Raw genomic sequence first — 12,877 nt, 5'->3', positions numbered from 1 at the left:
AAAGAAGTATCAGATGTTTCAAAGCTTCACATGAATCAAGGAGTTAAAAGGCTGAATCTAGTACTAAACAGAAGCAGAGTAACTGCAAAAGACTTCTGCTTGGACTGCTTGCAGAAATTGTAACTGCGAATTGTTTACTGACTCTCAGGCTAAGGGGGTGCAGCATATGTTCCGAAAAGATATGGATTTCTGCAACACGCGGAATCCGGAAGGGACGTAACAGAACCAATGTTAAACCAAACATTAAACCATAGATATTCAATGGAAAACTATCGACACTAAACAGATCGGGTAAGTGGGTAGCAATTATGAAAGATTTTTTTTTAATTTTAAGGAACAACAATGGATTTACAATTTAAAATCTGTCATGCTGCTGGGGTTAAACAAGGAAGTGGAGTGCATGATGCTGGTTTGACCTAGCTTTGCATTTGGCTTCCATATGAAGAGGAGTTATTAAATGTGAAAATGAAACACCACAGCCATCTTGAATGAGGCAGCAGAAGGGAAGTAAATGCTAAAGGAAAAGGTGTATGGATTATGGATTGCTGATTAAGGTATATAATCTGGTATTATTTAACCATGAATGTATATATTTTTCTGTTTTTCTGGGAGAATTTCCAGTGATGCAGCATAATGCAAAACATGAGTTGATTTTGGAATAAGAAATCTCCTGAAAAGTTTGTCTGCTCATGGCTCACTACCAGTTTGAAAGAAAAATTATATATAAGGAGCAATTACAGTAGGTTCTTACCTGCTAATTTTCTCTCTTTTGGTCCCTCCAGACCAGTATAGAAACTGATGGGTAATAGCTCACCATGGCCAGCAGGTGGAGAACAAGACACAAACTTCTGACTATAGTATAAGTGGGCTGTGCAGTTCCAAGTACAATCAGTCTGACGAATAGCCAAGCAGAACTAAAAACTGAACTACAACAGCAACAACACTCCCAGAAGGAGGATAGTAACAAACACAGAGATATTGAATAGAATAAGAACCTTCAAAAACATTCCCACAGCTCGCCAGCTAAGCCAGACAAACCAAACGCCGCTGTTATTTTAATCTCCCCTAACAACCCAGACAAAAAGACACTGCAGAAAAACCATACTCTTCACACAAAACTGCAAACAAAAACAACAGGGTGGGGTCTGTGCTGGTCTGGAGGGACTAAAATAGAAAATTAGCAGGCAAGAACCTAATTTCTCCTTCTTTATCATCCCTCCAGACCGGCACAGAAACTATGGGACATACCAAAGCAGTACCCATCATGGGTGGGACCCCCGAAGGGCCGCCACAATAATATGCTCACCAAACACTGCATCCCAACACACCTGAACATCCACACGGTAATGTCACACAAAGGAATGGAAAGAAGACCAAACTACAGCTTTACAGATATCCACCAGAGGCACAAGAAAAGACTCACTCCAAGAAGCCGCCTGGCCCCGACAGGAATGAGCTTTGAGAAATTCCGGAATAGGCTTCTTCTGAAGAAGGTACACAGAAGCGACAGCCTCCTTGATCCAGCTCACAATGGTAGCCTTAGAAGCACTGTCCCCCTTACAAAGACCCACCAAGAGGACAAAAAAATGATCCGATTTCCGGAACTCTTGGGTCCGCTAAAATAAGAGCGAAGAACCCAACAGACATCCAACTTGCACAACTGCCTCTGCTCCAAAGAGCCCTCCCGACTACCCAAAACTGAGAGGACCACAGACAGGTTAACATGAAAAGGCAAGACCACCTTCGGCACACAGGAAGGAACAAGCCATAGCATGACCAGCTCCCTAGAGAACTCCAGGAAGGGAGCCCACAAGAAAAGGCCTGCAGCTTGGAAAAGCGTCTCACAGAAGTAATGGCGACCAGGTAGACCACCTTAAAAGTAAGGTCCTTCAACGTGCAGGAGCCCTGAGGCTCAAAATGAGGACGCACTATCATGGAACGTACCAGATTGAGACCCCAGGCTGGAACCAAAGGTCGCACTGGAGGGACGGAGCAAATTAGCTACTCTCAAAAAATGAATTACATCTGGAAGAGAGGCCAAAATGACGACCATGCAACAAACCACAAAACACAGACAAAGCTGCAAGCTGAACCTGGAGGGAGGACCAGGCAAGGCTCCTGTCCAAGCCATCCTGCAAAAACTCCAAGACATAAAGCAAAGAAGCACAAAGGGGGAATCACCCCACACGCAGACCACCACTCTCCAAACCACCACTCTCCAAACTCGCACATAAGCCTGCAGAATAAACTCGAAGGCTGCAGGCCCGAGACACCATTCACCGGGATCAAGCACGTGATCACTGAGGAAGTCCACCTGGACATTCTCCACTCCCACAATGTGAGAAGCAGAGAGATCCAGAAAATGAGCCTTTGCCCAAGCCATGAGCAGAGAACCCTCCTGTGTCACCAAACGACTCTTGGTTCCCCCCTGACGATTGATGTAAGCCACCGCCATGGAATTGTCCAAGAGAACCTGAACCAACTTGCCCATCAGCAATGTCTGGAACGCTAATAATGCCAACCAGATGGCTCTGGTCTCCAGAACATTGATCGATCAGGACACTTCCTCCGAAGACCAGCTGCCCTGAGCCGAGCAACCGACACTGAGCACCCCAACCGAGGAGACTGTTGTCCTTGAGAAGCATTGTCCACTGAGGCTGATCCAGACTCACGCCCTGCATCAGATTGGAAGTCTGTAGCCACCAGCGGGGGCTGCGATACACTAACCCTTGAAGAGGAACGGAAAAGTCCAGATCATGCATCTGAAGCGACCACCGCTGGAGAAGAGCATACTGAAATAGGCGCATGTGAGCCTGAGCCCACCTGACCATGTCCAGGGAGGCCGCCATCGACCCAAAGACCTAAAGAAAATCCTGTGCTCAAGGACACCGACAATCCATCAGAAATCAAAATCTGCGACTGCAACTTGCACACTCAGGCCTCTGGGAGGAATACTCTCCCTGAGCTAGTATCAAAGAGAACACTGAGGTACTTCAGGCGCTGAAATGGAGTCAACCGGCTATTGGACAAATTGACCTCCCATCCCAGCAACTGCAGTAACTCCACAACCTGAGTTGTAACCTGGGAGCTCTTCTGAAAGGACTTTATTCGAATCAACCAGTCATCCAGATAGGGATGAACCATGATGCCCTCCTTCCGTAAGGCCACCACTATAATCTTGGTGAAAGTCCATGGAGCCGTGGCCAGACAAAAAGGAAGCACAATCACAAAGTGAAGAAAACGCTGATCGGAGGCCTGAATTGGAACATGCAGGTAGGTCTCCGTCAGATCGAGGGAAGTCAGGAACTCTCCAGGCTGAACTGCCAGAATGACAGATCTCAGTGTCTCCATGTGAAAAGATGGAACCCGGAGCGCCCAGTTGACACCTTTCAGATCCAAAATGGGCCAAAAAGACCCCTCTTTCTTGGGCACCACGAAGTAAACAGAATAGATGCCAGTGCAAAACTCCTGAGGAGGCCCTGGGACCTTTGTGGTTGAGCAACCTTTGCAGCATCTGCCGAAAAGCTCGCTGTTTCCAAGCCACCTGACAAGGAGAAGTGATAAAACTATCTGGTAAGTGCCGGGGAAACTCCAGAGCATGTCCGTCCCGAATTACCTACAGGACCCACTGATCCATTGTGATCTCGGCTCACCTGCAACCGGTACCAGGGGAATGGTCCAAAAGGAGTTATTGGACTAGGCAGGTGGCGGCGGGGCCTCCGGAGGAGCCATGATAACCCCCGACAGGCACCTCGAGAGGACTGCATGCACTGGAAGAAAAAGCCCCTGTAAGGAAAACTGGAAGGAAAAGTCGCCTCCTGACTAGGGCAGTATCGATGAAAAACATGCAACTACCCCCACAGACGGGCGAGAATAGTCCTCAGGAAGACGGGTCACCTTAGAACCAGTCAAGGCCTGAACCAACTTAGGAGTTTTAGTGGATAACACAATGAAGACGGGGGCACAATGCGCAGCAGCCTCAAAGAAGGTGAATAGAATGCTGGGCATTATCAAAAAAGGTATCACTACCAGAACGAAGGAAGTTATCCTGCCACTATATCGGGCGATGGTGCACCCGCATCTGGAGTACTGCGTTCAATACTGGTCGCCGTACCTTAAGAAGGATATGGCGATACTCGAGAGGGTCCACAGAAGAGCAACAAAGATGATAAAAGGCATGGAAAACCTTTCATATGCTGAAAGGCTAGAAAAGCTGGGACTCTTTTCCCTGGAAAAGTGGAGACTTAGAGGGGACATGATAGAAACTTATAAGTTCATGAAGGGTATGAGAAGGTAGAGAGGGACAGATTCTTCAGACAAGCGGGGGCAACAAAAACAAGAGGGCATTCACAAAAATTGAAAGAGACAGATTCAAAACAATGCTAGGAAGTTCTTCTTCACTCAGAGGGTGGTGGACACCTGGAATGCACTTCCAGAGGAGGTGGTAAGGCAGAGTATGATTTTGGGTTTCAAAATGGGATTGGATGATTTCCTGAAGGAAAAGGGGATTGAAGGGTATAGTTAGAGGGTTACCATACAGGATATTAAATGATTAGGAAATAGAATGTTTTAGGTATAAGATCACTTACAGGACATGGACCTGGGGGGGAGGGCCGCTGCGAGCGGGGGACTGCTGGGCATGACGGACCCATGGTCTGACTCGGCAGAGGCCATGCTTATGTTCTTATGTTATGTTCCAAATCTTTGCCAAACAAGAAAAAAACCCTGAAAGAGAAATTTAGTAAACTTAGCCTTAGACACCGCGTCTGCCGACCAACTCCAGAGCCACAGAGTACAGCAAGTCGCCACACCAAGAGCCATGGATTTGGCCGAAGCCCGTAGCAGATCATACATAACATCCAAGAGATAAGAAGCGCCCAGCTCAATCTTAGCTACCTCCTGATCCACCAAGGACTAGTCATCAGAGTCTTGGTCAAGGACATGCTCGGACCACCAAAAACAAGCCTGGGCCACAAGACCGCCACACACACCGCCTGGACTGCCAGGGCAGCCACGTCAAAACTTTGCTTAAGAAGGGACCCCAGCCGACGATCCTCGGAGTCCTGCAAGGCTAAGCTGCCCTCAACCGGCACTGTTTGCCAACACGCTATGGCTGAGACCGCCGCCATCAACCACAGGAGATTTCAAGGTATCCCTATCCCCATCAGGGATGGGATACAGCAGAGTGATGGACCACGCAAAATGAAAAGGTGTCTCCGGTACCTTCCACTGTGTGAGCACTATATCCCTAATATCCTAATGCATAGAAAAAGAACGGTAGGCCGAACAGATCCCCCGAAGCAGGGGGTCCACCATACGCGGGGGCTTTGTTATATTATGAATTGTTATACCCTTTTTGTTATTTTAATATTTTAATTATTAGATTACACTGCCTTGAAGTTTGATTTGGCGGTATAACAAGCTTTTAATAAACTTGAAACTTTGCGTCTTCCTCAAAAAGCAAAAAAGATGAAACCTGAAGAATAAGTTCCTGGAGCTCTTCCCGCTAGAAAATGCGCACCGACACATCCTTGCCAGCCGGTGGCTCTGAAAACACTTGCCAGAGGATTTGGGGGGTCCAACAAGGGGTCTAAGACCTCATCAGGAGAAAACTCCTCCCCAAATAAAAATCCTCGCCCCACAAGAACTGTGGCCGCTTGGACGAAGACGGGGGGGGGGGGAGACACGAGTCCGGGGCTGACGTGGAAGGGGACTGAACGGGTGTAGATGCGGAAGGCAAAAGCCCCCTCCCAAATAAATCCTGAGACCCCCGGGGAAGAAACAGGATCACCTGGCTACCTGCAAATAAGCCTTGCACAAGGCTAAAACAAAATCTGGGGAACCCAAGCGGCAAATCAGGACTCATTGCCAAGGCAGGAAACCCAGCAGAAACCTGCTCCTGTCTATCTAACTACAAGCGCTGGTTAGCAATAAAAATCAATGTACCTTAATTGAAGGCTTCCCTTCAGACCAGCACTGCCTTAGGCCTTTATTTCCCCCCAATATATTGAAAGTACAACTGAACACACCCCACTGGTTCTCAAAGCTATATGCCTTACCTCTATAGAAAAAAATTGGGGGGAGGTGGGGGAAGGGACTCAACCCGTCAAGTGTGGCATCCCTGAAAGGGTCCCCCAAGCTCAATCTGGCACCATAAATGAGAACAAGAAGGTCAATTTTAAACAAAATCCAACAGCCCAACACTAACCTAGGGAAAGACTGCACTGGCTTACCACCTCCACCTGCTGGAGATAGAGAGCAGACTGACTGTACTTGGGATTGCACTGCTCACTTATACTACAGCCAAAAGTTTGTGTCTCAGTCTCCACCTGCAGGTCATGGTGAGCTATTACTTATCAGTTTCTGTGCCAGTCTGGAGGGATGATAAAGAAGTGGCTGTTAATTTTTCAAAACAAAAAAAGATTCTACGTTTGGAATATAAAGTCTTTTGATTAAGAGTGCTGTATACAGAATCACACAGTTTCATAAGTATGATAAATTGTTAAAAGTAAAGTAAAATAAATTTTTCATTTGAATATTACTCAGACCTGGTGCTATCCACTATACTAAAACCCTTAGCGCGCATGTGCACTTTAATCTCCATGTGCCATGATCCGTGGTGCAGTGCCGCCATATGCGCAGTAGGAGGCGGTGGTGGTTTGCGATGTGTGCGGTGGTTTCCCCAGCTGAATAAGGAGCCTGCGGTGGATCCTGACAGAGCTGATTCAGAAAACACAGGAGACTTATCAGATAAGTGCAGGGAATGGGTGCTGCTGGACAAGAGGGAGGTAAAAGGAAGAGAGAAGGGCTACTGCTGGACAAGGGGAGCAGAGAAGGGGTGCTGCTGGACAGGGGGCCAGGGAGAGAGACAGACAGACAGAAAGAAAGACAGACAGACAGACAGGGGGCCAGGGAGAGAGACAGACAGAAATAAAGATAGTCAGACAGACAGGGGGCCAGGGAGAGAGACAGACAGACAGAAAGAAAGACAGACAGACAGGGGGCCAGGGAGAGAGACAGAAAGACAGACAGACAGACAGACAGACAGATAGAGGGCCAGGGAGAGAGACAGACAGACAGGAGGCCAGGAAGAGAGACAGACAGAAAGACAGACAGATAGATAGGGGGCCAGGGAGAGAGACAGACAGACAGACAGGGGGCCATGGAGACAGACAGGGAGCCAGGGAGAGAGACAGAAAGAAAGACAGGGGGCCAGGGAGAGAGACAGACAGAAAGAAAGGCAGACAAACAGACAGGGGGCAAGGGAGAGAGACAGACAGACAGACAGGGGGCCAGGGAGACAGACAGACAGGGGGCCAGGGAGACAGACAGAGACAGACAGACAGGGGGCCAGGGAGACAGACAGACAGAAAGAAAGACAGAGACAGACAGACAGGGGGCCAGGGAGACAGACAGAGACAGACAGACAGGGGGCCAGGGAGACAGACAGACAGAAAGAAAGACAGAGACAGACAGACAGGGGGCCAGGGAGAAAGACAGACAGGGGGCCAGGGAGACAGACAGAAAGAAAGACAGACAGACAGGGGGCCAGGGAGACAGACAGACAGAAAGAAAGACAGACAGACAGGGGACCAGGGAGACAGACAGACAGAAAGAAAGACATACAAACAGACAGGGGGCCAGGGAGACAGAAAGAAAGACAGACAAACAGACAGGGGGCTAGGGAGACAGAGACAGAAAGAAAGACAGGGGGCCAGGGAGATAGAGACAGAAAGAAAGACAGGGGGCCAGGGAGACAGAGACAGAAAGAAAGACAGGGGGCCAGGGAGACAGAGACAGAAAGAAAGACAGGGGGCCAGGGAGACAGAGTCAGAAAGAAAGACAGAGACAGACAGACAGACCGGGGGCCAGGGAGAGAGTCAGAAAGAAAGACAGACAGGGGGCCAGGGAGACAGTCAGAAAGAAAGACAGACAGGGGGCCAGGGAGACAGTCAGAAAGAAAGTGGGCAGGGAGAGTGAAAGACATACAGAAAGAAAGAAAGAAAGAAAGAAAGAAAGAAAGAAAGAAAGAAAGAAAGAAAGAAAGAAAGAAAGAAAGAAAGAAAGAAAGAAAGAAAGAAAGAAATGCCTAAGTATACACATCTATTCTAGCACCCGTTAATGTAACGGGCTAAAAAAAATAGAATTATATTTTGGGTATTTTAGAAAAAGCTCTACATTGGCAGATTCTTTTCTAAAATAACATTGGAATTGAACACTTCCTGATTTGGCCTTCTCAGTTCCAATCTATATCAAGCGAGTTTCCATTATCTCCTATGGGGAAAATTGCTTTGATATACGAGTATTTTGGTTTACGAGAATGCTTCTGGAACGAATTATGCTCGTAAACCAAGGTTCCACTGTAATTGTTATGTACATTAAGGTTCCACTGTAATTGTTATGTGCATTCTGGATTCCATACGCTAGGTGATGTACTAAAGCCATGGTAGCTAGGGAGGGACAGAAGAACCTGCCCTCAAACCATAAGTTCCAAAAAAAATGGCATCAGAACGTGCTGTCACAACAACTTGGTAAAACTGGGCAAAAGTATGAAGAAAAGACCAAGAAACCACCCTGCAAGGCTCAGAGAATTGAAGACATATTCTGGTTCTCTAGTCGGTCACCCAATTCTTGCAAATTCTCTTTTTCCGAATGGACAACAGAGTACACGGTGCTAGCTGCTGTCTCCAGGGGAATATCCAGTGTCTTTGGATCTCCCAGAGGTTTACCTCCATATTTCATTCTGCCCAAAGCATCACAGGTTTCTGTGTTTCCATGTTCTGCAACTACATTTCCAGTTTGCAGCTAGAAAAAGGGAATTCGCAAGAAGTGGGTGACCGACTATAGAACCAGAATATGTCTTAAATTCTCTGAGCCTTTCTGGCACATGGAAAAATAAGGAGTATCCACCTAAGCCCCCATTTGTGGACTAGAACAGGGTCCAGCATCCCTAAGACTAAGAGTCACTGCAGAATTATCGCAGACCCTGGACTCTGTTGCCGTCGACTTGCCGGAGTACAGAAACCAAGCCAGAGGCAGGCAAAGGTGGACTAACAAGTGTCTAAGTCAAGTCCATTCCTGACAAAATGGTAGAAGAGAACCTGCGAGTGAGGAAGCCATGCCCACCCCAGGTGACATTGGCGCTTTCTTCTTTTTTTGTGTATGTGTGAGGCGTAGCCACTGCACAGGAACCTGAGGATGCCTGGAATTGGTACCGGGAAAACGTGATCATAGCCCTGGAAATGACGCTAGGATGAAAAACCTGAGTATCCCTGATGACACCTGCGGGAGGAACAAAGAGAACGACGCTCCCCTCCTGATGTCCAGCGAAACTGGTTCACAGGGAGCAACGTAGGGTGGCATTCACAATACTTGAGTAGAGGTCATCCAGACCTATACCAACAAGAATCTGGCCCTTGAAAGAATGGCCACTGAAGAGGATTCTCGAGGCAGACCGTATTCATCCAAATATGGTCCAAGGAGTATGATGCTCAGACTCTGCACCAGCGGTTAGGTGCGGGAAAGGCCTTGAAACCCAGATGGGTTTCTGTCCAGACACACACAGCAGACTTCCATGGGAAAGGACCCCGGGCATTTGAAGAAAGTGGCACACAGCAGGCTGGCTCCACAGATCCATCAGAGTTTCTCTGTGAAGCTGCAGTCCGGCATCCTTTTCTCTGACAGGGGACCACCGGGGAGGGGTCTCAAGGCACTGAAGCCACCAAAAAATGAACTTTAAGTGAAAAAATAATAAACAGAAGCAGAGCAACAGTAAAAGAGTTTTGCTTGGACTGCTTGCAGAAATTGAAACTAAGGTTGTTTGCTGACTCTCAGCCTAGGGGGGTGGAGTATGTGTTCAGAAAAGATGTGGATTTCTGCAACGCCCGGACTGCGGGTTGGTATTGAACACTTAAGAGTATGGAATCCAGAAGGGATGTAACAGAAATAGTAGATGCCATTTAAGGTGAGCAAGTGCAAAGTGATGCATGTGGAAAAGAGGAACTCAAACTATAGCCCTGTGATGCAGGGTTCCACATTAGGAGTCACTGCCCAGGAAAAGGATCTAGGTGTCATCATTGAGGATATATTAAAACGCTCAGCATTCACATTTTTGTATAGCTTCTAGTCTTTTGTTGGACCTTGTCAGGAAGCAGGTCATAAATACTGTAACAGGTACCTTGCTCAGACCCAGAGAGAAAGCATCTTTTTTCAGTGACACTTCATGTCATTTTTTTTTAACTCCATGGATAATTTTTATAATGATGCTTTAACAAATGGAAAAAACTAAATGAAAAGCACAGACAAATAATCTTACCTTGTGGTGTAACAGTGTACAGAGTAGGATCTACCAGAGGGATGTCCTGTGGAGTGGGTTGGACAATGGGACTGCTAGATACCCCTGGAAATCAGAAACATAAAAAGACCAATTACTGAGCTGACAATGTACATAAACATTAAAATATAATTAATACACACACCCCCCCTTTTATTAAGTGCAACCTAAATGCCGAGCCACCAATTCTAAACTTATGGACAGCTTGGCATTTAGCTCACACTGCTTGGCAGAATGGCTTTTAAAAAGGGGGATAGACCACAAATGAATGCAAAAAACAAAAAACAAACAACAACAAAAAAAACCCTACTAATCACTCTCAATCCATAATTTCAGTAAAAAACTTTCACCTACTAGTTATCATACTCTTCCTCTACAAATTGAATTTCTAAGCTATAAATCACCCACAAAAATTCATTTTAAAATATAGAATTTTATTAAAAAATTTTTAGACTACTAATTTTGTGGTTTTGCTTTTATAATTTTCATTTGAGTGACTAGAACAGTGCTTAATCTCTTGACTCCTGCACAAATCTTCTGGGACCCATCAATGCTCCCAGAGCTGGAGTTTAAGATTTGGTTGTATACAACAAAAAGGAAATGCACATTTTCCAAGTTTCTGGCATTTTACTGAACAGACCTCCTTTTCCCAACAGCTAAGAATTTGTCTAATATATTCAAAATTTCCCAGCAAAGCCCCTTAAGCGTTTTTCGTATGCCACTCAAAAACACCTGAAGAGTATGTTAACCCTATTTTCTAATATTTTTCATCTATTTAATTCAACTTATTTAATTACTTTTCTTACCTCAGTCTGTTACATAAAGCAATATGATAAAATTTAATCAACCCGTCATACATTATCCCCCCAATAACCTAAATACATATATCACAAAATTTATCATTTTACAGCATCATGAGATGTACAGTATTTGCTTTTCTGTAACATGCCAATGAATAGACCCTCAGACCACCCAACTAAAAAGTAGATAGGTCAGGGGTGACATTGTGGAGGAGCCCTAGGTTATGCACTGAATATCGGGCAGGCACCTGCATAACCCTCTCCTGACCCTCCGACCAAGCTCCTTTGTCCTCTCCCCTCAGCCCACTTTTGCACCCAGTGTCCACACTGAGCGTCAGCTATCTAGAAGCATTTACAGATTTTAATCAACATCGTTGACCATATGGTTCTCAACTAGTGAAGCATAGGACAACTAGGAACCTGAGGGAGAAACATTTCTCTGAAACATGGACCATGTTGGGTCCAGTCCCCATGAACATGAGAGCCATCCTTTGGATAATGTTTTATTGATTTTTTTAATAAAGTTCCTGCAACTTGTACATTTTCCTCTGAGGTTAAAGAAAAAACAAGTGTCTTCTTCAGGAGTTTGCAAATAGATTAAACACACAGTCATTGGAATAAGAACATCCATAGATAAGATTAAAATATAAAAATATGCAAATAAGTAAAAGATATAAAAACAAACATATAAATAAATATGAAATAGAATATGTATTCTACATAAAAAGCATACCACTAGATGACCTACTTACAACTAACCAAAATATATATTAAAAATATTAAAAGAAGGATATTATTATATAGTACTCCCCTGAAATTCGCAAATTTTGAAAAACCGCAAATGCGGTTTTTCGCCTGTCAAAAGGCACGGGAGGCAGGAGAGGGCAGCTGGAGTGCCGGTGGGTGATGAAAATCTCTCGCAGTCTGCTCTAACTGCCTCTTCCTATAGTAAAGTCGGACTACACCAATCAGGAGCTGCTTTGACACGCAGCTCCTGATTGGTGTAGCCCAACTTTACTACAGGAAGAGGCGATGGGAGCAGACTGCGAATGAGTGAGTCCGCAATTTGCGAACCGCAAAGTTGCAGGGGAACACTATACATAAAAATACATTTGCAGAGCATCTGCCAACACTCGAATATTGAAACTACCATTGAAAACAAACAAACATATACAGATAAAAAAGAAACGTATCTAAACACATGTATGGTGAATCAAGTAACAAACTTGAAAACTTATAGACATTACGAGAAGTAAATGCAAAATGAGAAACGGTGTATTATGAAGATACTAGTCTTTAAGCTCATAACATTAACAGGTGCTAGAATATATATCTGTCTGTCTTTCTTTCTTTCTCTTTCTTTCTGTCTCTCTCCCTCCCGATGTCTTTCTTTCTGTCTGTCTCTCTCCCTGGCCCCCTTTGTCTGTCTGTCTTTTTGTCTCTCTCCCTTCCTCTGTGTCTTTCTTCCTTTCTTTCTGTCTCCCTCCCGATGTCTATCTTTCTTTCTTTCTTTCTTTCTCCCTCCCTCCCGCTGTCTGTCTGTCTTTCTTTTTTTCTATCTGTCTCTCTCCCTGCCCCCTATGCAGTAGCATTTCCCTCCCCCCACTTCCCTGTGCAGCAGCCGCCGCAGCAGCATTCCCTCCCCCTCTATTTCCTTCCCCCACCCCACTTTCCTGTGCAGCAGCATTTCCCTCCCCCCCCCACTTCCCTACGCAGCAGAATTCCCTCCCCCTCCATTTCCAGC

General features: G+C 45.8%; 1 protein-coding gene across 2 annotated transcripts in view; it reads right to left on the bottom strand.

The window, feature by feature from the left end:
• The window catches only part of VTA1 (vesicle trafficking 1), a 116,481-nt gene that overhangs the window by 20,444 nt on the left and 83,160 nt on the right, over positions 1 to 12,877 (bottom strand). For both annotated transcript variants that reach the window (XM_033936786.1, XM_033936787.1), the window contains one exon: positions 10,316 to 10,399. In XM_033936786.1, coding sequence (XP_033792677.1) covers positions 10,316 to 10,399 — 84 coding nt within the window. The remainder of the gene's footprint in view (positions 1 to 10,315; positions 10,400 to 12,877) is intronic.

The sequence above is a fragment of the Geotrypetes seraphini genome, chromosome 3 (assembly GCF_902459505.1).
Source record: "Geotrypetes seraphini chromosome 3, aGeoSer1.1, whole genome shotgun sequence".
Taxonomy (NCBI): domain Eukaryota; kingdom Metazoa; phylum Chordata; class Amphibia; order Gymnophiona; family Dermophiidae; genus Geotrypetes; species Geotrypetes seraphini.
The sequence above is the reverse complement of the archived record's forward strand: the minus strand, read 5'-3'. Positions and strand labels throughout refer to the sequence as shown.